The 22,118-nt window shown below is 32.3% G+C and overlaps 4 protein-coding genes across 8 annotated transcripts; 3 read left to right on the top strand and 1 right to left on the bottom strand.

The window, feature by feature from the left end:
- Window positions 1-554: 554 nt before the first annotated feature.
- LOC108221642 (zinc finger A20 and AN1 domain-containing stress-associated protein 4-like) lies at window positions 555-1,260 on the top strand. The gene is made up of 2 exons (XM_017395506.1): window positions 555-1,119; window positions 1,226-1,260. The coding sequence occupies exons 1-2, from the start codon at window positions 555-557 to the stop codon at window positions 1,258-1,260; spliced, it is 600 nt and encodes a 199-aa protein (XP_017250995.1).
- Window positions 1,261-2,801: 1,541 nt separating this feature from the next.
- LOC108221641 (zinc finger A20 and AN1 domain-containing stress-associated protein 4-like) lies at window positions 2,802-3,679 on the top strand. Its single transcript, XM_017395505.2, has 2 exons — window positions 2,802-2,908; window positions 3,139-3,679. Exons 1-2 carry the CDS (start codon window positions 2,802-2,804, stop codon window positions 3,659-3,661), a joined length of 630 nt encoding a protein of 209 aa, XP_017250994.2. The 3' UTR covers window positions 3,662-3,679.
- Window positions 3,680-3,883: 204 nt separating this feature from the next.
- LOC108223292 (uncharacterized) lies at window positions 3,884-14,596 on the bottom strand. Of its 4 annotated transcripts, none has more exons than XM_017397463.2 (15): window positions 14,288-14,596; window positions 11,744-12,056; window positions 11,483-11,629; window positions 11,308-11,396; window positions 11,108-11,200; window positions 9,512-9,629; window positions 8,822-8,886; window positions 8,512-8,686; window positions 8,069-8,239; window positions 7,920-7,967; window positions 7,219-7,344; window positions 7,008-7,090; window positions 6,481-6,593; window positions 5,568-5,639; window positions 3,884-4,436 (listed from the first exon to the last, which is right to left on the bottom strand). In XM_017397463.2, exons 1-15 carry the CDS (start codon window positions 14,488-14,490, stop codon window positions 3,943-3,945), a joined length of 2,310 nt encoding a protein of 769 aa, XP_017252952.1. In that variant the 5' UTR covers window positions 14,491-14,596; the 3' UTR covers window positions 3,884-3,942. The 4 variants fall into 4 exon arrangements, with proteins under 4 accessions (XP_017252952.1, XP_017252953.1, XP_017252954.1 ...); XM_017397464.2 differs by having other exon boundaries at window positions 4,161-4,446; window positions 14,288-14,593; XM_017397465.2 differs by lacking the exon at window positions 3,884-4,436 and adding an exon at window positions 4,550-4,898 and having other exon boundaries at window positions 14,288-14,592.
- Window positions 14,597-19,085: 4,489 nt separating this feature from the next.
- On the top strand, window positions 19,086-21,594 carry LOC108223293 (multiple organellar RNA editing factor 8, chloroplastic/mitochondrial). Of its 2 annotated transcripts, none has more exons than XM_017397466.2 (4): window positions 19,086-19,298; window positions 20,162-20,259; window positions 20,331-20,396; window positions 21,170-21,594. In XM_017397466.2, exons 1-4 carry the CDS (start codon window positions 19,150-19,152, stop codon window positions 21,400-21,402), a joined length of 546 nt encoding a protein of 181 aa, XP_017252955.1. In that variant the 5' UTR covers window positions 19,086-19,149; the 3' UTR covers window positions 21,403-21,594. The 2 variants fall into 2 exon arrangements, with proteins under 2 accessions (XP_017252955.1, XP_017252956.1); XM_017397467.2 differs by lacking the exon at window positions 19,086-19,298 and adding an exon at window positions 19,857-20,000.
- Window positions 21,595-22,118: the final 524 nt, after the last annotated feature.

Raw genomic sequence — 22,118 nt, 5'->3', positions numbered from 1 at the left:
ACTCTTTTAATGTGATAGATCTTCATTAATGTTTGGTTTTGTGTTGGATAAAATGAGTTTTACTTTAAACTTATTTTTCAATAATAGTATTAAATGAACTCAAGATGGGATACACCGGAGTAATTTGATCCAGTCACATATTTCTGTTATTTTTAATTTATATTTATTTATACTTGTACCTTTCATTTATATTTTGTGCAAGGATTCATTTGTGCCACTCTTGATTTTTAGGCTGTGAAATTTGTATTTCAATTCAACAAATATTTTTATACTCTCTCTATTTCAAAATAATAGTAGTTTTGACTTTTGCGCAAAACATGCTTTTATGTATTTATCTTCGAATTTATCTCATATGTTTATGATTTTTGTGTTATTTTTCATTTTGTTTAATTAATATTTTTTTATATTTGTACTTTTCATTTATAGTTTGTGCAAACATAGGAATCATTTGTATCCCTTTTGATTTTGAGGCTGTGATTTGTGTTTCCAAGTCTTGTTTTTATAGTATTCAGGATAGATTATGTGATTATCCCATATTGAGGGTAGTTGAATAGATGGAGGCGTCAAAGGAGAAAGGCTCCCAATCTCCAGAAGAACCCATTCTTTGTGTCAACAACTGTGGCTTTTTTGGCACTGCAGAGACTATGAACATGTGCTCCAAGTGCTACAAAGACATGATACTGAAACACAATCTTGAAAAACTCACAGCAACATCTATTGTGAATATTGTGCAAGGTGGATCTGGCAGTACCCACAGGGAACCTGCAGTTGGTGACAGCATTAATTTGCAAGCGGGAGATTCGGAATCAAAAAAATCCACTACTGTAGCACCGGGTGACTCATCATCCTCAAACCAGGATTCAGAGGTGAAAGTTAAAGTGGGACCAAATAGGTGTTGCAGTTGTGGGAAACGTGTTGGTTTAACAGGTTCCAGTTGCAGGTGTGGAAACTTGTACTGTGCAGATCATCGCTACCCTGACAAGCATGAGTGCTCATTTGATAATCGGGCTGCTGGAAATGATGCTATCAGGAAAGCCAACCCTGTGGCCAAAAAGAAAAGCTTGACAGGATCTAGGAGCCAGATGCAATGGCCGTCCCCAGAGTTCAGTAACAAAGAAGGTTCCTTTTGTTCTCTGTCGTCACATCATTCTCCTTGTGAAATGATTAGTATGATTAATGATGGCACTAAGATTTTTCTGTAATAGGATTTGGTGTTTTTGTTCAGGTGGATTGTTGGACATTCTTGTGATTTTACCTTAATGTTTATTTTGTCTTTGGTTTATACTATTTTAGCATGATGTTATTAAGGTTTGTATATACCTTCTCTACATATTTTTTATATGATTTTAATTATATTGTAATAATTTATTTTAGGAATGAAGTACTCCTCGTCCTCTATATGATAGTTGCTTGACTTTTTTCTCACATATTTAAAAGAGATTTGTCGGTACACTTATAAATATTATTTTTGAAATTTGTTTTGGAATTAAAAATATTAGTATCATATTTTTATTCACAAAAATAAATTTTTAAAAATAATATTTACAAATATGCGATCAAAACTTCTAAAAATAAGTAAAAAAAAGTCAAGAGACTAATATATCATAAGAGAGCGAATATGTTAGAATATGTTAATCTCTTGACTTTTTTGCACGTATTTTAAGAGTTTTGTATTCAAGATTAAATTTTTCATTTTTTAAATTATCTTTTTGTGAATAAAAATATTATGTCATATTATTATACATAAAAAGAAAACTTTCAAAAATATATTTATAAGTGTGCAGTCAAAACTCTTAAAAATACCTGAAAAATGTAAAGGGACTAACGATAGAGGATATAGTAGATTATATGAGATTATATTTATATTCATTTGTTCATTAATTATATTAAGATTAGTTTATGAAAATTTACTTTTAATATTAAAAAATTGTTAAGATATATACCTTATTAATTATGTCAATATTTTTATCGTTAATTAATAACTCAGAACAAATATAAAATAAATATATTTTAGTTATTAAATTGAAAATAGTATTTCATAAAACATTTCTTTTGCTAATTAAAATTAATTACAATTTCATATACTCCAAATGTATTACCATTTCGTAAATACTCTTTTAATGTGATTGATCTTTCATTAATGTTTAGTTTTGTGTTGGTTAAAATGAGTTTTACTTTAAATTTATTATTCAATAATATTTTCAAACGAACTCAAGATAGGATATACTGGAGTAATTTGATCTCGTCTCATATTTCTATTATTTTTAATTTTTAGTTTATATTTATTTATACTTGTACCTTTCATTTATATTTTGTGCATGGAATCATTTGTGCCCCTCTTGATTTTGAAGTCGTGAAATTTGTATTCCAATAATTATTTTTATACTCCGTCTATCTCAAAATAATAGTCATTTTGACTTTGTGCAAAACATACTTTTATGTATGATTTTTCGAATTTTCTTTTTTCAAATAAAAGTTTAACATCCATATTATATTCACAAAAAGAAAATTTGAAAAGTAATGGGCGATTATTATTTTGGAATGAAGGGAGTACTATTGTGCATAGAAAATGTGATGATCTTTAAAAGAGATCAGTTATTAGATTACTGCTGACAGAACAAAACAAAACGCCATGCAATTTTTATCTGTGACTGAAGCTGTCAGACAAAACAAAACGCCATCCATTTTTTTATCACTTTAAAATACATCAGTTACTCCTGTCGGCGGAAAAAACAAAAAATCATGAAACAAACCGACTTCAAATAATCATTTTCATATATATTTTCATCAAGTTAATTAGTATGTTGTCATGTTGGACACCTCTTTCTCCAACTTCAACTTCAACCTGGCAACAGAGTACCAGCATTACCTCTAGATCTTCTCCGGTTATCCCAACCTTTTACTTGAGGTACTCGGATTCCATCTCATATGTTTATGATTTTTGTGTTATTTTTCATTTTGTTTAATTAATATTTTTTATATTAGTACTTTTCATTTATAGTTTGTGCAAACATAGGAATCATTTGTATCCCTTTTGATTTTGAGGCTGTGATTTGTGAGATTTGTATTCCAAGTCTTCTTTTTATAGTATTCAGGACAGATTATGAGATGATCCCATATTGCAGGGTAGTTGAATAGATGGAGGGCGTCAAAGGAGAAAGGCTCCCAATCTCCTGAAAAACCCATTCTTTGTGTCAACAACTGTGGCTTTTTTGGCACTGCAGAGACTATGAACATGTGCTCCAAGTGCTACAAAGACATGATACTCAAACACGGGCTTGAAAAACTCGCAGCAACATTTACTGAAAATATTGTGCACGATGGCTCTGGCAGTACCCACAAGGAACCAGCAGTTGGTGACACCATTAATTTGCAAGCTGGAGATGTGGAGTCAAAAATTTCTACCACTTTAGCACCGGGTGACTCATCATCCTCAAACCAGGATTCAGAGGTGAAAGTTAAAGTGGGACCAAATAGGTGCTGCAGTTGTGGGAAACGTTTTGGTTTAACAGGTTTCAGTTGCAGGTGTGGAAACTTGTACTGTGCAGATCATCGCTACCCTGAAAAGCATGAGTGCTCATTTGATTATCGGGCTGCTAGAAAGGATGCTATCAGGAAAGCCAACCCCGTAGTCAAGAGAGAAAAGCTTGACAAGATCTAGGAGCCAGATGCAATGTCCTTACCCAGAGTTCAGTAACAAAGTAGGATCCTTTTGTTCTATATCACAGCATTCTGCTTGTGAAATGATTAGTATGATGGCACCAAGATTTCTCTTGTGTAATAGGATTTAGTGTTTTTAGTTCCGGTGGATTGTTGGACATCCTTGTGATTTTACCGTAATGTCAAATGTGTATTGTGTCTTTGGACATCCCTGTGATTTTAGCGTAATGTGTATTGTGTCTTTGATTTATACTATTTTAGCATGATGTTGATGATATGATCTTAATATATTTTACAAGTAGCCGAAACATCTAGCAAATCCACATCAACGTCGGTGTTGGTCCTTGAAACAGATGGAGGAGGGTTGCTTTTTCTTTCAAAAGATGTACAAGACAGTGGTGCTGGGGGGAGAGATGTAGAGGATGGTAGTTGGCGAGATATGAATGGCAGAAATTGCTTATCTTCACCAACCGAAGTATTAGGAGGTTTGCCGTCCTTGCTTTCTGATTTCTCCTGGAGCATTTCCTCAAGCTCTGCCTTCAAATTATCTGAATAAGATTCTTCATCACCTGAAGAATTTGGTGATTCAGTATCAAGGCCAGACAGGGCAGAAGCGGGGAAGGGGAGCATGTCCGGGGCTGTCCTAGTAACTGTATTTGGACGGAAGTGATGCCTTTGGAACTTGAGGAAAATCAGATGTGGCAAATCCTGCATCTGGGTCAGATAATAAGGGACTTGTTCCAAGGCAGCTGTATCCCAATCTAATTCGTGTTCTTCTGCAATGTCCTTCAACAACAGAACATAAAGATAAACCCAGAACAGTTTTCAACATTAAAGATAAACCCAGAACAGTTTCCGCAACAGAACATAAGATGCAGAAACTACAAAGTTGGGAACGCCTAATGAGCTCTATATTTCGTTGTAAGATACAAGTCCACAGCATTCCTCATTTTCAATAATAACAAACCTACAAGCTCTAACTATTGCCACGAGACAAAACTAGAGATCATGGTCAATCTATTACAAAAAGTTTCATTCATGTATGTCTAAACACATGTGCCAATTACCATGCATGTGCTTGGACACTAAATGTATTCGTGCAGAATTTCATTCTCATTCAAATCATTGTTTCAACCATCAGAACCGTAACCTAATTTGCATCGATACAAACAGAGTTCTCTAATAACTGAGAGTGGGATCAGAGTCCAACAATTGGTTACGGCCCTGATTCATATCTCCTGCATCAACAAAGGATGAAGGACAGACACGAATAACAAATTAACATGTTACTGTATAAGCTATTCCAGTTCGGAGATTTGACCTCGAACAGTACGTGTGCCTTGAACGAATATAAACTTTAGCCACTATTTGATGTAATTCAAAATACCATACCAGAACAATTGTTCTATAATAAAAAGAGGAATCATGCAAACATTCTTTATGTTTGAGGTGCTTCTGTTAATAGCATAGATTTTTTCCCGAATATATGAAGGGGGATGGGGAGCTGCTAATTACCATAGATAATCAACTATATGATATGCCGCACTAGCTTATGAGAATCTTTTTTATATACAATCACACAGCCCATTCTCCCATAAACAATGGTCACCTCGGCACCCTAAGCTATGCAAGTCGCATAGAAGACATAGATCACCCAATTAAAGAATAACTCAATAAATTTACGAATTAGGCAATATAAGTTGGTAAATAAGCATTATTCTGATAGAATGAAGATTTTTAATGTCAAATAATCTTCCAAGTAGAATGAAATTCAGTAGGAAGTTCAATTTGCAAGTTGATGGGATAATTAATTCCCTGACCATATATACAAGTTATAAAATTATTAGGGGAAATAAATGAAATGATTAACGGGTTCAACACATTTAATTTAATAATAGAACTTTAACCTGATTTGTGCACCAGCTCTTTCTGCCTCGGCTTGATATCTTTTGCCACAATGCCCAACTTCTCAATTTCTTCTGCATCAACAAAGGATGAAGAACATTATTAGATGGAGTTTGGATGAACAGACCATTTCAATTCATACACTTCACCCACTATTAGATGGAATTCAGATTACCAAAACAAAACAATTGTTCTATACTATGAAAAAAAATTATAAACATATGAACAGCTCAGCACTCTGAGCTATGCAACTTGCATAGAATGCAGAAGTTACACAGTAAAATATCGACTCCATTCATGTCATTATCACTGCTAGTGTTAGAGCATCAAAAGACTGCAATAAGTAGTAACAATTCTTTATCGAACTATCTACCCCTATTAAATATACCCTCTCGAAAAAATTAGACCATTGAAAAACTTGTAACCTCGGACACCCAGCAACAATTGTCTCAAACTTCCAGGAAAACATCATGGAATCGGTAAATCCATCTATATTGTATATCTCATCTTAGAAAACATGTACAAACATGTGATTTATGTCATTTCAGTACCTACCACAACCCTCCTCCTTCATCCTGGCTCGGAACAAGCACCAAAGGATAGCTTATCTAGGTAAAAGTTCCCTATACAGAAAAATCTCACTCCACTTCCACAATAACTATAATTTTGATATGGCATTAAGAAACAGGAGTCCTAAAAATCTGATGTCCTAATTAGCCATCACGAATAGCACCAATTAAACATGATCCGTCATATCGACCTTAAAATTATAGCTAATATATACACATGCTGACAACTTTACTGGTAGCAGCTTTAAAGAGTTGAAAATAATACCAAAAACATATGCACGACAAGAAACAAATATTGTTCACTGAATGTGTAATTGCATATATGCAACCTTAAAACACTGCTCACCCTTATATTTTGAAAGGTTGCTGATAAGCTCTTGAATCCCCTCCTTGTCCAAAGTATCCTTCAAGAAAGTTGCAGCTGCCACCAATTCTAGACTAACTTTCCCATCACAATATCTGAGATCAAACAATGTTAAGTAACTAAAGGATGACCAAAAAAACAATTCACCTTTAAAACCTCAACCAAATCTGACACAGATAAAAGAGAGTTTCCTTTGGATTGCAACCAACAACATTGAATTTGACAGCCATAATAAAAACAACAATATTTATTAGTCTTGGGAGTGTCACAAAATTATACACCAACAACATTTAACTTGACAACCATAACAAAAACAGTTATAGATTCTTGTATGTATGGATCTAATAGTTGTACTATGGAAGCATTACTTATACAGCTTTGAAGCGGCAAGTTCAGAGAGCCGCGTAGGTCAATCAATCCGAAAGGTGCTGTTTAAGTATATCTTGTGTATCGACTCATTGAATTTTTATCATATATATGTAAGTGTAATATGGAAGCATCCTATTTACCGTTCAAGAACACGCCAGCGATAGCTAATTTTTGCACCTACACCATCAGTTTCTTTTTCAAGTTTTTGGAGCATACCATTAGCCTGCAAGTCGGAAAGAGTAACATCAGATGATAGCAACTGATATCACAAGTGCATACATAACAACTGAAGTCCCTGTATATCTTTTACTGAGTTATTCTTCAGTAAGGTGGGTGATTTAACATGCATACCCTATTTAGCAGTGCTGATGAAACAGTATCACCAATATTGTCCTCCTGGGCAGCTCCATGTGCCTTTATGGCTTCCTTTTCACCCTCTAGACCCTTTTTGCCCTTATAGCTACTATTAAAAATTATCTAAGAAAAAAAGTTTCTTGTGAGTAGTAATTAGGATGTATTTAAGAATAGAACATCCAAAAAATTAAAGGGTGATGTGAATTAACTCAGGATTTCTAGATGTAAATACACAATATAACACATTATTCAGAAAATGATTTAAGTACGACATAAAATGACAGTCCTGGCAGAATTTATGGATTTATAGCCTTGTGGAAGACAGATTCTGTAACCCGATTATTTATAATGTGATTGCATAGAAACATTGGTGAGCTATTAACGATATAAGTCGGACAATTAATACACCATAGAAAATTGTGGCTGACTGTTGACAGAAGTTCCGCAAGCACAAAGACAGCCATTTTTAACTCTCACATGTGCGAGGATTAAGGAACATCAGTAAAAAGTGTGAAACAAAGAGATTGCTTGACTCGTGTAAACTACCACTTCACTTCTCTCTCACATTATAATAGTTATCAGAATAACAAGAATAGATCCATCTCTAGTTATGCAGTCCAGAGAAGCAAAATATATTTTAAAAGTAGCCAATCAAAAGAAAAGACTCCTTGTGCTCATTAATAAGTAATAAGACATACCTCATTCTTGAATAGCCTCAATAAGTTGTCGCACTCCGTACTCAAATTCTACATATATCGGCAGGAAAATATCAGTGACTTTGCAGGACAAAATCAATAAGATATTAATCATTAAGTTTTAAAGCAATCTCATTCAATTTGATGCTTACTAAAACAGAAGTTAACACAAACAATGCATCACTAATGACTTCACAAAGTTGCTCCTGGTCATCCACGGCTCTTGCACTAGCTTGTTCTAGTGTGAATGCAGTCATCTCTTTTAGATCCATGTCATTTTGAATAGCAGTCTGCGATTCCGATATCTCTTCCTCTTCTTCTTCCTAAAGAAACACAACAGCAAACTGCTTCAGTAGGGATGATTTAGTAAGGTCTGACTGTGTCTGCTTATTATCTTGGCCTGATAGCCTCATTTGAATTTATGTGAGCCGTATTTACTTTTTAGGATAAATATTTGCCTTGAAAAAAATACTTTGCTTGGGACCCAGATACATCCACCTCTCGCAAAAGGATGTCCTCATGGCTGGAACCATACAGGTTGTGTTATCAAGGAAAATTTTGGATGCCTCGAATCTTATTAAAGAGGAGAACAAACCTTGATGGCTTTTTCATGTAAACTTAGGGCCTTGATTTTTCTTCTCTTGTCTAATATAGGATCACTGGATGGCAAGGATGCCACACCAACTATATAAATCAATTCATACGGAAGTGAAGACAGCGTGGCTTGCATAGCTTCTTCAGGCTTTAGCTTTTTGGTCTCAATGATGCCTCTGCAAGTCACAGAGGATGATTCTTATAAAACAAAATTAGGACAAAAGTAATAGATTAACTGTAAAAGTATAAAGAAACTGGTGAGTTTCGAGCAAAAATTAAAAGCACAAAAAAAAAACAACTGTTAAATATACCTGGACATGATGAGAAATGAAGATGGCACAGCATGATTAAGTGATAAATCCAACCAATCACGAAGCTGCACAAGGAAGCTATATAAGTGAAACATAATATCCAAACTTCTTGCAATAAAAAACTTTTACTTTTCAAAAGCTTCAGATCACGGTCTTTCCTAGTTACTTAACATAATAGTTTTGAATATGCTGTTAAATAAAATCTTAAGCGAAAGGGATACATCTTAAGAGGTAAACTGAATTGTTTTCTTTTTACAGATTTGATAGTTTTAATGTCACTAAAGAAAGTTTAAGAACCTAACGTTGAGTAGTATCACTAATATCTATTTTCAATATACTTTTGTAAAAGCAAATTAAGGCCTACTAGTTTTTTGCAATATGTGTGAAGTTCCCAACACTTCAATGAACAAACTCGCCGCTTTCTCTACGTTGATTTACAACGAAGTACGCTTATGTGTCTTAGCGCCACACTTATGCAATTGTAGCATGCAGTAAGGTGCTGCTACGAAGCTACAACTGTGCGATGCGCTTTGACCTCGCTTTGCGCTTTTTAACAAATATGTTTAATAAACAATAAATAACCAGTGAAGATAAATAGGACATTGTTCAAGCAAAGTTTTAAAATGTATGCTTCTTTCCCGGATATTAGTTATCAGATGACAACAACAAGTTTCATATGTACACAAAAACCTGCTGCTGCTCATCTTCCGCCACATGGATTCCTCGCTCTCTACAAGCTTTACGAACTTCAATTTCCGAGAGCGCCTCCACGCCCTTCAATTGGATCAATTTGTCATTGTTTTTAATTCTAAATCCAGAAGATATAGGTATCAGTATATAAATATATGCATTGTAATAGCACTTGAATAAATAGATGAGTGCAAAGCTTTACTTTCAGAGTTAGGTAACCATAAGGTGATTCTAAAATTTGTTAAACGGTCTGTGAACAAAATGGCTCACTATATAGCGAGACATAATAGTTCAGTAGCTGATCGTATTTGGGAAGGGGACAATGCCCCTTTGGAATTTATTCATGTACTGCTGAATGATTTGAAAGTTTAATCAGATGCTCATTTTCTGGCAAAATAAATAAATAAGTTTTAAAACTTTCAAGAAAACGTGCCCCGAAAGTTATTTGCAATTTAAGTTCAAACAAATTATTAATAATATGTCTTGCAAGTTGCAACAGACTCTAAAAACAATATATTTCGTAAAGATAGTAAATTATTGTAGTATGATATATTTATTAAAAGAAGTCATGTATCCCATTCTTAGCAAGCTTTTGATGCCTTTAAACAACAAAATCTTGACATGCATGTTACTGTTTTTAATATTTTTTTACAAGTCATCTTTTTATTCCTGCACTTTATAGCTTAGCACAAATAATGAGTTCTTTTTTGTGGGAGGCCTTGAATAACACTCACTAATTATATAGTCCGCTACAAGATGAGTTCCATAAGCTTATATATTTAGCCCATCACTTTTGAATGTTATGAAGGTCAAAGCTTTTTAATGTGCGTGCTACGTCATGAACTAGCATTTATGTACATAGTCGATGAGAAATCGGGTGATTGAAAAAGAGAAATCACTGAGCAAATATATATGGAGCACCGTATTTAGAAGATTCTACGTAGGAATCACAAGGATAGCGGGATCTTAGACAGATATTTAAACTGAATTGAAATTTAGATAAGCAATCTGTGAGGAAAAGAGGGCTGGTGGTAGCTATTTAGTATATATATCTTTTCATGGATTTTTCCAATTTTCAACAACTTTGAGTTCTTACTAAGCTTGAATAATTATTTAGTTTTGGGCCTTTAGTACTACAATGAAAATATTTTGGTAATACTCGTAAGTAGTAGATTTACAAAGTAAGAGTAACTTTACCACTTGAAACTTTTCTAATTTGTATAATGATTCAAACGCCAAAAAATAGTTTCTAGTTTATGCAATATCTAATTTTTGACTTCAACATACTATATGAAAGCCATCCAATTAAATTACATTAGAACCTCTGTTAGTCAAATAAACTTAATTTTAAGTAGGGCCACCTTTTCAGAAGAAAAGAACATAGGAATATTGACATATTTTATTATATATTCGAAAGAATGTTATCATGCAAAGTATAAGACGCCAGTGAACATGATTTGCATCCTGGTTTGTATATACTAACATTTTAAGACAGCTTCTAGAGCAACTCTATAAAGTTTCTAACTAGATAGAATTTGCACAGTCAGATTTCATAGAAGTCAAATGAGTACTAATTACATGACAAATTTGACTTACGATTTCAACTTTTCGGAAAGAATAAAACGCAAATGTTCATTTGTTCCAAATGAAGCGATACCCATCGACTTGCACATATTCTCCATGGCAGGCCTGTAAACAGAACAAAGGGTAATTGCAAATGCTTATCAAGCAACCAAAGAAATGACAACAAACTGAATTGCAAGAATAAGTTCAATTTAAATTTTTGTAGGGCATACCTGCTAACGTGGTCCAAAGTATGTTCATCACTGAACAACCTTGCAAAGCGGAAAATTTCCTCACTGGGGACAGGTCTATCTAATTTAATCTGCACGAAAATAAGCAAGGGTAAGTGAATTAGAAAACTAAAAAATTTGAAGTTTATAAGGAATGGCAATTAAAACTCGGACTGACATCATTCCAAAATCTAATAAATTCCTCAGCCGTTGGTCCGACATGTCCACTCGGCGAGTTTTGAGCAACTTTGGCCATTTCAATGGCCGTCTCCTGAAGAAATTTGGCATATTCTATTCTTGCATTCAGTTTCCTCATCACCCGTTCCTGAAAAATTATATTGATAATTGAGAAAGAGGCAATCTATTGAATGTTTACACAGTTAAAGTATAAGACAAAAACAATCTGACTAGAAAGAAAATATTTATATATTGGGGGGACCTGTCCAGTAATTTTGTCTTGAAAGCTTGGTGACAAGATGTTGGGGTAGAATCTCAGGATCAGGGGCAACAGAAACTGTAGAGAAGGAACAGCAAGAAACATGGACCCCGGAACAAATCGGAATATATCAGCCGTGGCTCGAGCAAGTAGCTGCCTCTCCCTTCTAGACAAACATCTGCCTTGAGTAATCTTTACAACCAACCTATAGGTGATAGCGGCATCAGCACGTAGTAGTTTTTTACCCAACTGATACCGTACCATAATCGTGTAATACACGATTTTGCACTGCGACCATTTGATGGCCCAATCATTACTGTTACAAAAGAGGAAAATATTTAGAATTCAAGAATGTACAAAAACAAATGATCAGAAGGTCAAACTAAATAACAAAGAGTTCTTAGTTGGGCAGGCAGCATCGAATCAGACCTTATGAATGATGCGGATAGAAAATGAACAATGTATTTAGCGGATTGGCTAAAGAGCGAAATATCAGCCAGAATCTTAGAAACAATTGAATCGTATAAGAATCATCCATTTTCCAACAAATTAAAATTGGGAAAGAAGTACTCATATTAGTTGCTTGATTATTTGTAGCAACTCAAAACCCATAGATATGACATTTAGGCCTTGAGTAGTGCATATGAAATACTTTGGAAATACTCTGAAGTAGTAAATTTACTTATTCCTAGGTAGGATCCTGAGCATATTAACACAGACGCATATCAATGTATGCACCACACAACTGATCCCAAAATACACCTAATTGGGAAATTTCTACAAACATACAATTTTAAATTCCTAATCACTTGTATTATCTTTAATTATTACATAATTTAAACATTTTAAGACACCAATATTTAGTAAGTACGACTTTTGACTTGTAGTAAGCTGATGAAGATAAATCAACAACTTACGGAAATCAACATACAAGTATAATAAGTAATAAAAAGCGAAAGTATGACCAGTACATTTTAAGACAATAATATTAAAGATACAAACCTGGTCATAAGCATGCCTGTGTTGAAAATGTGATATGAAATACTTTGGCAATACTCTTTAGTAAATTTACTTATTCTTAGGTGGGATCCTGAGCATATTAACACACACACACATACACACACACCACACAGATTATCCCTAAATACACCTAATTGGAAGTTTGTAGTGTTCATCAATATACTGGAAAGATTTCATAAATAAATCTTTGTGTGTGTAGCCTACCTCTTTACTAGGGAAACTAATCAATTTTCATGTTTAAGGCTATGTTACTCGGACTCTTCATTTTACCTCGAAGTACCCGTGTCGGACACTCGACACTCGGACATGGACACTTGGACTAGGACACTTAATTTAGGCCAAAAACATGTAAATTTTTCAAAATATTACCGAGTCCGACACATGGACACGTATCCATGTTGGATACTTCTTGCCGAGTCTGAGCAACATAGGTTTAAGGAGTTTAGGGTGTTTTCAAGACTTTATGAACAGATATAAATTACGATATAATGTTTATCAATAATATTCTGCATATGACTTAATATATTTCTGTGGAATTTTGCTATTTGACCATCTCTAAAACATGATTCCAAAGTTGGAAGTGTTTGTAAGCTTCATTGATATGTGGTATCCATTTAATGATATCCATTTAATGATAATATCCTCAACAAATTTCAGCTCAAGAGCATTTTAGAGGCTTGGAAATATGTGCACTGACTTCTCCAGGTGACCTTTTGTAGAACTAACAGCAGAAATGTTGACAAAGTGTGTGTCAATCATAATTCATAATTTCATCATTTTCTTGCAACTTGATGACACTAAAACATACATCACAGTTTACAATACAAAGAATAGGCATTACTATGTATGATAGACCATTAAGTACCTCTAACTTAACTATAATTCTTTGCAACTTCTTACCTTTTGTGGGTTTCCTGCACTGCATAACCAAGTGCTTCCACCATGTTTTTGTCCACAACCAATTAACTTTCTTTTCTTCAATAAAGTACATTTACCTACTTTTTCCGGAATTCTAATTACAAGTACTATAGCTCTGCACGAGTATTATAATTAAGTAATCAACTGATTTGCTTGCACACTGTAATGCCATTAATAACTTTCAAATGTCATAACCAAATTTCTTTCATTAATTAATCAAATATAACAAAAGTAACATTAAAAAAAAAACATTGGTAACATCCTAACCTGGCCTGTAGTACACACCAAAAGTAGAAAACCAAACTCTTACAATTCCCCAACTGACTAAATAATGTGTCGTAATATTTCAGCTCACACTAGAATTATACATCAAGTTCACCACATAAGTCCAAATACATTCAAGTGAAAAGCATAAAATAGGCAAGCAAAGTGCATAAAAGTGTGGGGAATAATTAATACTTACAATGATGACAATCTGCTTAAGCTAATCAATATTTGACAATTAGGAATTTTGAGTTCTTATAAGGTAATCAAGATAGATCAACATTGTAAGGAAACCAACATGCACAAGTAATTAAAAAAACCAACAAGAAAATGAAAGAAACAAACCTGGTCATGTGTATGACAGAATTGAAAGTGCGAGGAATAGCTACAAAAGGGTTTATACTGAAGCTAGAGGCCTGTTGTTGTGGAGTAGTGTTTGTAGAAGCAGCATAACCACTAACAAAGTTTGAATGGCATCTGTTTATTAGACCTAATTGTGATCTTATCAGGCCAAGATTGCTCCGCCTTAATAATGCTCCGCAACCCATTTTTATGTCAGTAGATGTCTCAAAGTGCCAGTGCTTTCAAGTGTCCGTATATGTCCGATCCCTCTGCTTTAGTACTCTACCCCCCTTGCAAGTCTGTGAGGTACACAATCAATAAAACAAATCATAAAATATCTTTGGCAGTTGTGTGTGCATCTTTAATTAAATAAATATATACTTTATGTTTTTCAAATACCAGTTTATAACCCACGTATTGCACGGGCGGTTAAAATATTTATTGTTTTATCGTATATATTTTAACTTTACACTAATATTATTATGAAAATAAGATAATATAATTAAATAATAATTTTTTTTGAATTAATTAAATAAATTTTTTATTTAACAGATGATAAATGCTTAATGGTCTTTTTTTGAAACACAGATGATAAATGCTTAATAGTTAATTTCGTCAAATGGCTAATTAAAAATGAGGACGAACATATTATTTAACTAAGAATGTTAAAATATGTTTTTTTTCATGTTATAATTTAAAGAGTTCCATTAAATCAGATGTAAATCAACAAATCAATCTTTTAATAATTTGTTGTTGATAATTAATAATATAGTATGGAACATATTAAGTTAAAAAAGACGCGTAAAACCAAATACCGACCTATCATACTAACCTAAATGTTTTGGTTTAATAGATAATAAAAAATATATTATAACATGTTATAAATTTAGGAGGTTCGTGGGTCGAATACCGACCGGCTCACCGAACTCGACTGACCAACCGACTAACTGAACTTTTCATATTTCGGATTTAACGGTATAATAGCATATTATAGATTTATAATTTTACTTTTAATGTGAGTCCATTAGTGTATTTAAAAATAATGTTAATGTATTTTGGTTGAAAAATATCACAGGTTATTTATTAATAATTATACATAATAATATTATATTTTTATATATGTAGCTCATGTTAATTGTAGAAGATCAGTTTTTTATTTAGAAAATATGGGAAAAAAGACATATTTTAATTAAAAAGAATAATTGGTATGTAGATAGGCCCGTATTTTGGCCGAAGTACCAACTGACTAAACTTTAAGTGTTTCGGCTTTAATACTATAATAATATAGATATATAATATCTTTTTTTATATGAATATTGCATGTGTTATTTTTGGAAAATCGATTTTTTAGTTAGGATTCTGAAAAAGATAACGTGTTTTAGTAAAAAGAGTAGTTGCTATGTTGTCCAATATTATTTATAGAAAATTGAGTTTTTTAAGTTAGAACATATAAAAAAATAATAGATTTAGTTAAAAATATAATTGATTATATAAGTAGGCCCAAGTATCGACCGACTGACCAAACTTTTAATATTTCAGTTTTAATAATATAGTAAACTAATATTATCGTGAGAATAAAATTATGATAGAATAATATGGTTGAATAAATTTTTTATGTAACAACATTCTTAATATATAGTTAATTCCGTCAAATGGCTAATTCAAGATTAGGTCGAACATATATATTTTACTGAGAATGTTAAAATATATTTTTTTCATCTTATAATTTAAGAAGATTTATAAAATCAGATAAAATTCAACCAATCAATCTTTTAATTTTTCGTTATTGATAATTAATAATATAGTATGGAACATATTATAAGTTAAAAGAGAAATGTAAAATTATATACCGACCCATTATACTAACCTATTTTTAATGTTTTGGTTTAATAGACAATAAAAAAAATATTATAACATGTTATAAATTAAAGAGGTTCATGCGTCGATACCAACCGGCTCACCGGACTCGGCTGACCGACCGACTAACTTTTCATGTTTCAGATTTAACGGTATAATAGTATATTGCAAATTTATAATATTACTTTTAAAGTAAGTCTATTAGAGTATTTAAAAATAATGTTAATGTATTTTGGTTGAAAAATATTACATGTTATTTATTAATAATTACATATAATAATATTATATTTTTGTATTATGTAGCTCGTGTTAATTGTAGAAGATCCTTCTTTTTAGTTTGAATGTATATAAAAAATAATATGTTTTAGTTAAAAAGGTAATTACTATGTTTTTCGATATTATTTTAAATAATGTAGTTTTTTTTGAAGTTAGAAAATATAAATTAAGATAACATATTTTAGTTAAAATTAATAATTGAAATATAGATAGCCCCGTATTTTGGCTCAAGTATCAACCGACAAAATTTTCAATGTTTTGGCTTTAATAGTATAATATAGATGCGTATATATTTTTTAAGGTTTAACTTTAATTTTTGGTATAGTCAAAAATGTTTTATATTTGTATTATGTTTTGATCGTATATTTGTTTTATGTTGTGATTTGTTTATATTTTGTTTGAAACCCACTAATTTTGTTTGAAGCCCGTTAATTATAAAAGTTTGTATAAAAGCCCGCGTATCGACCGACTAAACTTTTAATGTTTCGGACTTAATATTATAGATTGAAGTATAATGTTTTGGACTTAATATTATAGATTGAAGTATAGATGTTTATATTTTGTTTGAAACTCACTAATTTTGTTTGAAGCCCGCTAATCATAAAAGTCCATATGAAAGCCCGCGTACAGACCGACCAAACTTTTAATGTTTGGGCTCTAATAGTATAGTTTCGTCTCATTTTAGTTGTCACATTTGGTTTTGTGCCGGTCAAATTGATCAAAGTTTGACTCAAAATTTTTAATATTTTATCAAGTGAAAAAATAAAAAAAATATGTCACCGGAAATAACTTTTAATCTACTTTAAGATGTAATTTTTAGTTTTTTAAAATAATAAAAGAGTGACTTATAATTTTTGGTCAAAAATTAGTCAATTTGACCAACAAAAATAGAAATGTGACAACTAAAATGGGACGGAGGGAGTATAGTATAGTATATATATGTATATGCTAGCCTTTAGCCCGTGCGAAGTACGGACGACTATATAATTCGTAATTTATTATTTATAATTTAAATTTTGACATTAGTTTATTAGTATTTTAATATTAATAAATTGAATTTTAATTAAATAATATAAACTACCTGATTTTATTTTCTCATAAAATTTAGTTTTTACAATTTATTATCTATTTATAAATATTTTTCTAATATTAATACGTGATAATTTTTTATTCAGTTAATTTCTAATCAAATTTTTCATATTTCGTACATCTTTATATGTATGGAAAAAGATATTTGTGTGTAACACGTTAGAACACGTTAGAGTTAGAAAGAGTTATACGAATATTCGTGTAGTTTCACTTTTTTCAACTAAATAAAAATTATATTTCAAAAGATAATGATAAAATACATTTTGAGTGTTTTTAGTATTTGAAACTGTTTAATAATGGAATAATAATATCTTTGTACACTTGTAGAGTTGTAATTGTAGGGGAGATTACCAAATCAAAATTCTGTACTACTACAAATAATACCGATGTTGCCTTATTATAGTATATAGTAATATAGATAGTGCAGATGGTTGGGTTCGGGTATAAACTTACAAACTTTATACGTTCAACACATGTATAATTTGAGTTCAACATTTTTTTAACATATTTTGTTGAACATCGACTAAAATTGTGTTGGAGAAGTACATAAACTAATTTTTCAATGTAAGAACTAAGTTAAACGTATTACTCCCTCCATCCCTAGATGAGCTGGTTGACTTTGGGCACGTAACTTAAGGTGCATTGACCGTCTAGTCCCGAAATTTATTTTTAAAAATTTTCTTTTGTAAGCAAAAATTTCATATTTAAATTTTTATTTGCAAAAATAAAATTTTAAAAATAAGTAATGTAGCTATGCGGTCAATAGACTTTAAAGTGCGTGCCAGAAGTCAACGAGCTCATCTAATTTGAGATGGAGGGAGTATATAACTGATATTTATGTTTCTAGACCCTGCCCAATCCTAATATTTATGATAATATATTTAGATTTTATCAAGTTTATTTATCAAGTTTATTTTTAATTAAAACAAAAGAAAATAACTATATAATAAAATATAAATAATAAATAAACTTGATAAAATATAAATATATTATTTTAAATACTAGAAGTCACAACTTTTTAGTTGGTTGCGGTAACATTTAAAAACAACGTGTAAAATTTTATAAATAATATTTTTACCACTTGAACTCATATTTCAAGGTACTTATTTAATATTTATGGTGACTTTAGTTTGAGTTCAATATTTTTTAACATATTTTGTTGAACATCGACTAAAATTGTGTTGGAGAAGTACATAAACTAAATTTTCGACGTAAGAACTAAGTTAAACGTATTACTCCTTTTGGGCACGTAACTTAAGATGAATAAATTTGCTCAGGTAAAAAATATGTTCTCGTATAATAAATATAATAATTAAAAAGTAATAAAAAGAGTTTAATAAGGACCTTTAGATCATAAACAATGAATGACTAAGATTTGATCTACAATACTGCAAACAAAAAATATGTCCAAGAAACTTTTCTCTAAAAATCTATGAACCATATTTTTTTAAGAAAATTGTTATTCTAATACTACAATTCGTATACGGTAAAAACTCTACTCTAATTATTTTTTTTAATAAATATATTGATCGATTGATTGTTACCATTGATATCACGGTCAATGCGGATTCTTGATAAAATATGATGGAGTTGATATTGATATTTTATGATTTAAGCATAATCTTCAAACATTAATAGATTTGATGGGATATTGGTATTTGGTGAAAGGGTTGTTGGATCACGGGGCGGACGGGAAACACTGGATAATATGGGTGAAGGAGCCTGAGGGTAATCCAACTAGAGATGAGATTATCAAAAATTATGTCAACATTCTTGCTCGTGCTCTTGGAAGGTACTCGTCTTTTTTCGATTCCATCATTGCTTTTTCTGATTATATGTTTAGCTGGCTTTGATTTTTACCATATATGGATAGCCCTAGTTAGAAAAAGTCAGAATTGGTTTGGTACAAATTTTGTTAAAGTGTGATATAGGAACAATGTATTAGCATGATGTACAAGACCAAGTCTGAGGTGTATATATATATACAAGTATGATGAAAAGGACCAAATTTTGTTAAACTGTCATGTAGTGTAATTTTATATATTTTGTTAAATTGTAAATGGCTTTTTGGGCTCTTCTTTTTAATATATGTACATTGCTAAGCTTGAACATCATTTTTGGGCAACTGCAAGATGATATTTCTAATAATATGATTAAAATTTTGGGTTTACTATAAAAGCAGGGAGTAAATACTGATTCATCATAGGTAACAGAAATACAAATACGGTTTAAAGGGTCCAGGGTGTTGTTCTTCAATGCTCGTCTTAGTTGTCACAATGATTAATTGCTGGTTTTGTTTTGTTGTCAAGTCTCAGACTCACAATTAAGTTCCATTAACCCCTTTAAGACAGATTTTTGTTGAAACAAATACAACCAATATAACTCTTCTACTTGGATCAATGAGTTTATCACTCTCTTTTCAGTCCCTTCGGTTTCCACTAATTTTTTCTCAGCATATTAGTGATCTGTCTACTCTTAGAGAATCTCCTAGACGGTGTGTCTGATTTTTCATTATATTACTGGTATACATGTAGTTTATATGATCGTACAAGGTCCATCTTTATACTGTAGTTTATGGTTGTTGAAAAGAAGTATACTCCTACTTGCTCGTGTATACTCATAGTTGAATAATTATAATTGTGTCGTGTTTTGCAGCGAGGAAGAGGCCAGAATGAAAATATATTCTGTATCAACCAGGCATTATTATGCGATTGGAGCCCTTATTGATGAAGAAATTTGTTCCAAGCTGAGAGGTATGTGTTCTTCTTAGGTTTTCTTTCTTTCTTTGCGGAACTTCTGTCTCTCATTAATTTTCTTGTCCCAGATATGCCGCAGGTTCTGTCTATCAATGAGGACACTTACATGGATCTCGAGAAGAGGGATTATGGGGGTATGAATCTGTTAATTTTGATTCTTTAAACACTTAAGGTATGATGAGTAGCCTTATCAACAACTTTACAGGTACTTGATTCTCTTAATAACCGAGATCGTTACTCAATTCATGTCCTCTTTCTCTTTATTACAATTATGATGAGTAAAACAAGAAGACTACAATCCTATAATATATATGTAATCTTTGTATTTAGTTTATGTTTAGGAGATGTTCCTGATTTGAATTAATTAAAAGGATTAATCCAACTTCAATTAAAGCCCTTTTGTAAAACATTCTTCATGGCCAGACTACTTCATAGTCCAGGGCAGAGACCGTCATAACTAGAGATGATTTTGTGCTATATCGTTCTGCCTGTACCTCCTTGGCAAAATGGATGCTTCCTCCAAAAACAACTCCATAACTATGGTAGCTGGGAATAGTTTTGCTACCTACTCTTTGAGTGTGAGACAAATTGCAATAAAGAATCTACGACCAAGATTATAAAGTTCAGTGCAGTGAGTAACAAGTAAGCGTCTACTGTCTAGAGTCTAAGAGGGCTCACCTCCGACGAGCTTATCATAATTTCCCCTGATTTCTAGTAGTAAATGAAGCAAATAAGAAAAACAATTAACATTTTGCCATTGCATATAGATCAGTGTTCGGTGTTTGTGCAAGTTTCTTATGAGGTATATTCCTATATCATGGGAGTTGAAACAAATCGGAAAATTGTTTAGCCTTGATAAAGTTAATAACCTAATTTTGATCTGCTTCATTTTATTTTTCTGTGGCAGGGGAACCATTTATTGATGGGCGGCCAGTACCTTATGATCGAAAGTATCATGCCGCCTATTGGGCTATGCAAGAAGGGATGCTGTACTTCCCCACAAACATGGATGACCATAAAGATGCTGAGATTCGAGCCACCAATTCCGCGAGCCAAGACAAGGAAGCAGATTATAAGTTGTCCATTCCAAGAGCTTGGTTTTCCCGCGTAAGGGTGTGGTGGAACGGTCCAAGCCCGTAATGATTACAGATTACGGACAGTGTTAAGTTTCAGACAGTTAGCTGCTACTGTCTTTATTAAACGATATTATGATGATAATTAAGAGTTTTATTCGAAACAGTTGGACTGATTAGGGTTTTCCCTGAGTGAACACCAGGTGTGTTTTGGTATTGAACTATATGAAATCCTGTTAAATGGATCTAGGTTGTGATATTTCTGATCCTGCATTTATCAAATTGCGCGTCTGTTAAGAGGTTGTCACTTAATAATTTTCTACTGTGCAAGATGTTACTGAATGAAACTTGAACACTAAATGACCCTGTTTTGAGAGAGAAACAAGTCAAAAATATATTTGATAACCAAACAACTTTGTATGAGTTGTGTCTTCACTAGTGCTTAAAGAAGCTAGATCTTACACAACTTTATATAGTTCATGGCTGTATGGGTATTACTTGTTGGCACATCATCCATCTTCACAAGTTTCAAAGTGAAGATCGTAGTGCTGGAGAAAGGGACCATGCCTGCAGCGACGATTAACATGGACTCTTGACTACATCTTCCAACTTGCTGCTTATAATCATTCTGAGATGTTTGACTTGAGGCGTGATAGTTTTGAAGTTTAAACAAGGTTCTTTTCTTTGAAATACTACAACAGCAAGTACTTAAAACTGAAACCCATAAGAAAAAACCTAAACAAGCATAAACTTAGACCCAAAGACTTTGCCATGAACTATAGA

The sequence above is a fragment of the Daucus carota genome, chromosome 5 (genome assembly GCF_001625215.2).
Source record: "Daucus carota subsp. sativus chromosome 5, DH1 v3.0, whole genome shotgun sequence".
Classification (NCBI taxonomy): Eukaryota; Viridiplantae; Streptophyta; class Magnoliopsida; order Apiales; family Apiaceae; genus Daucus; species Daucus carota.
The sequence above is the reverse complement of the archived record's forward strand: the minus strand, read 5'-3'. Positions and strand labels throughout refer to the sequence as shown.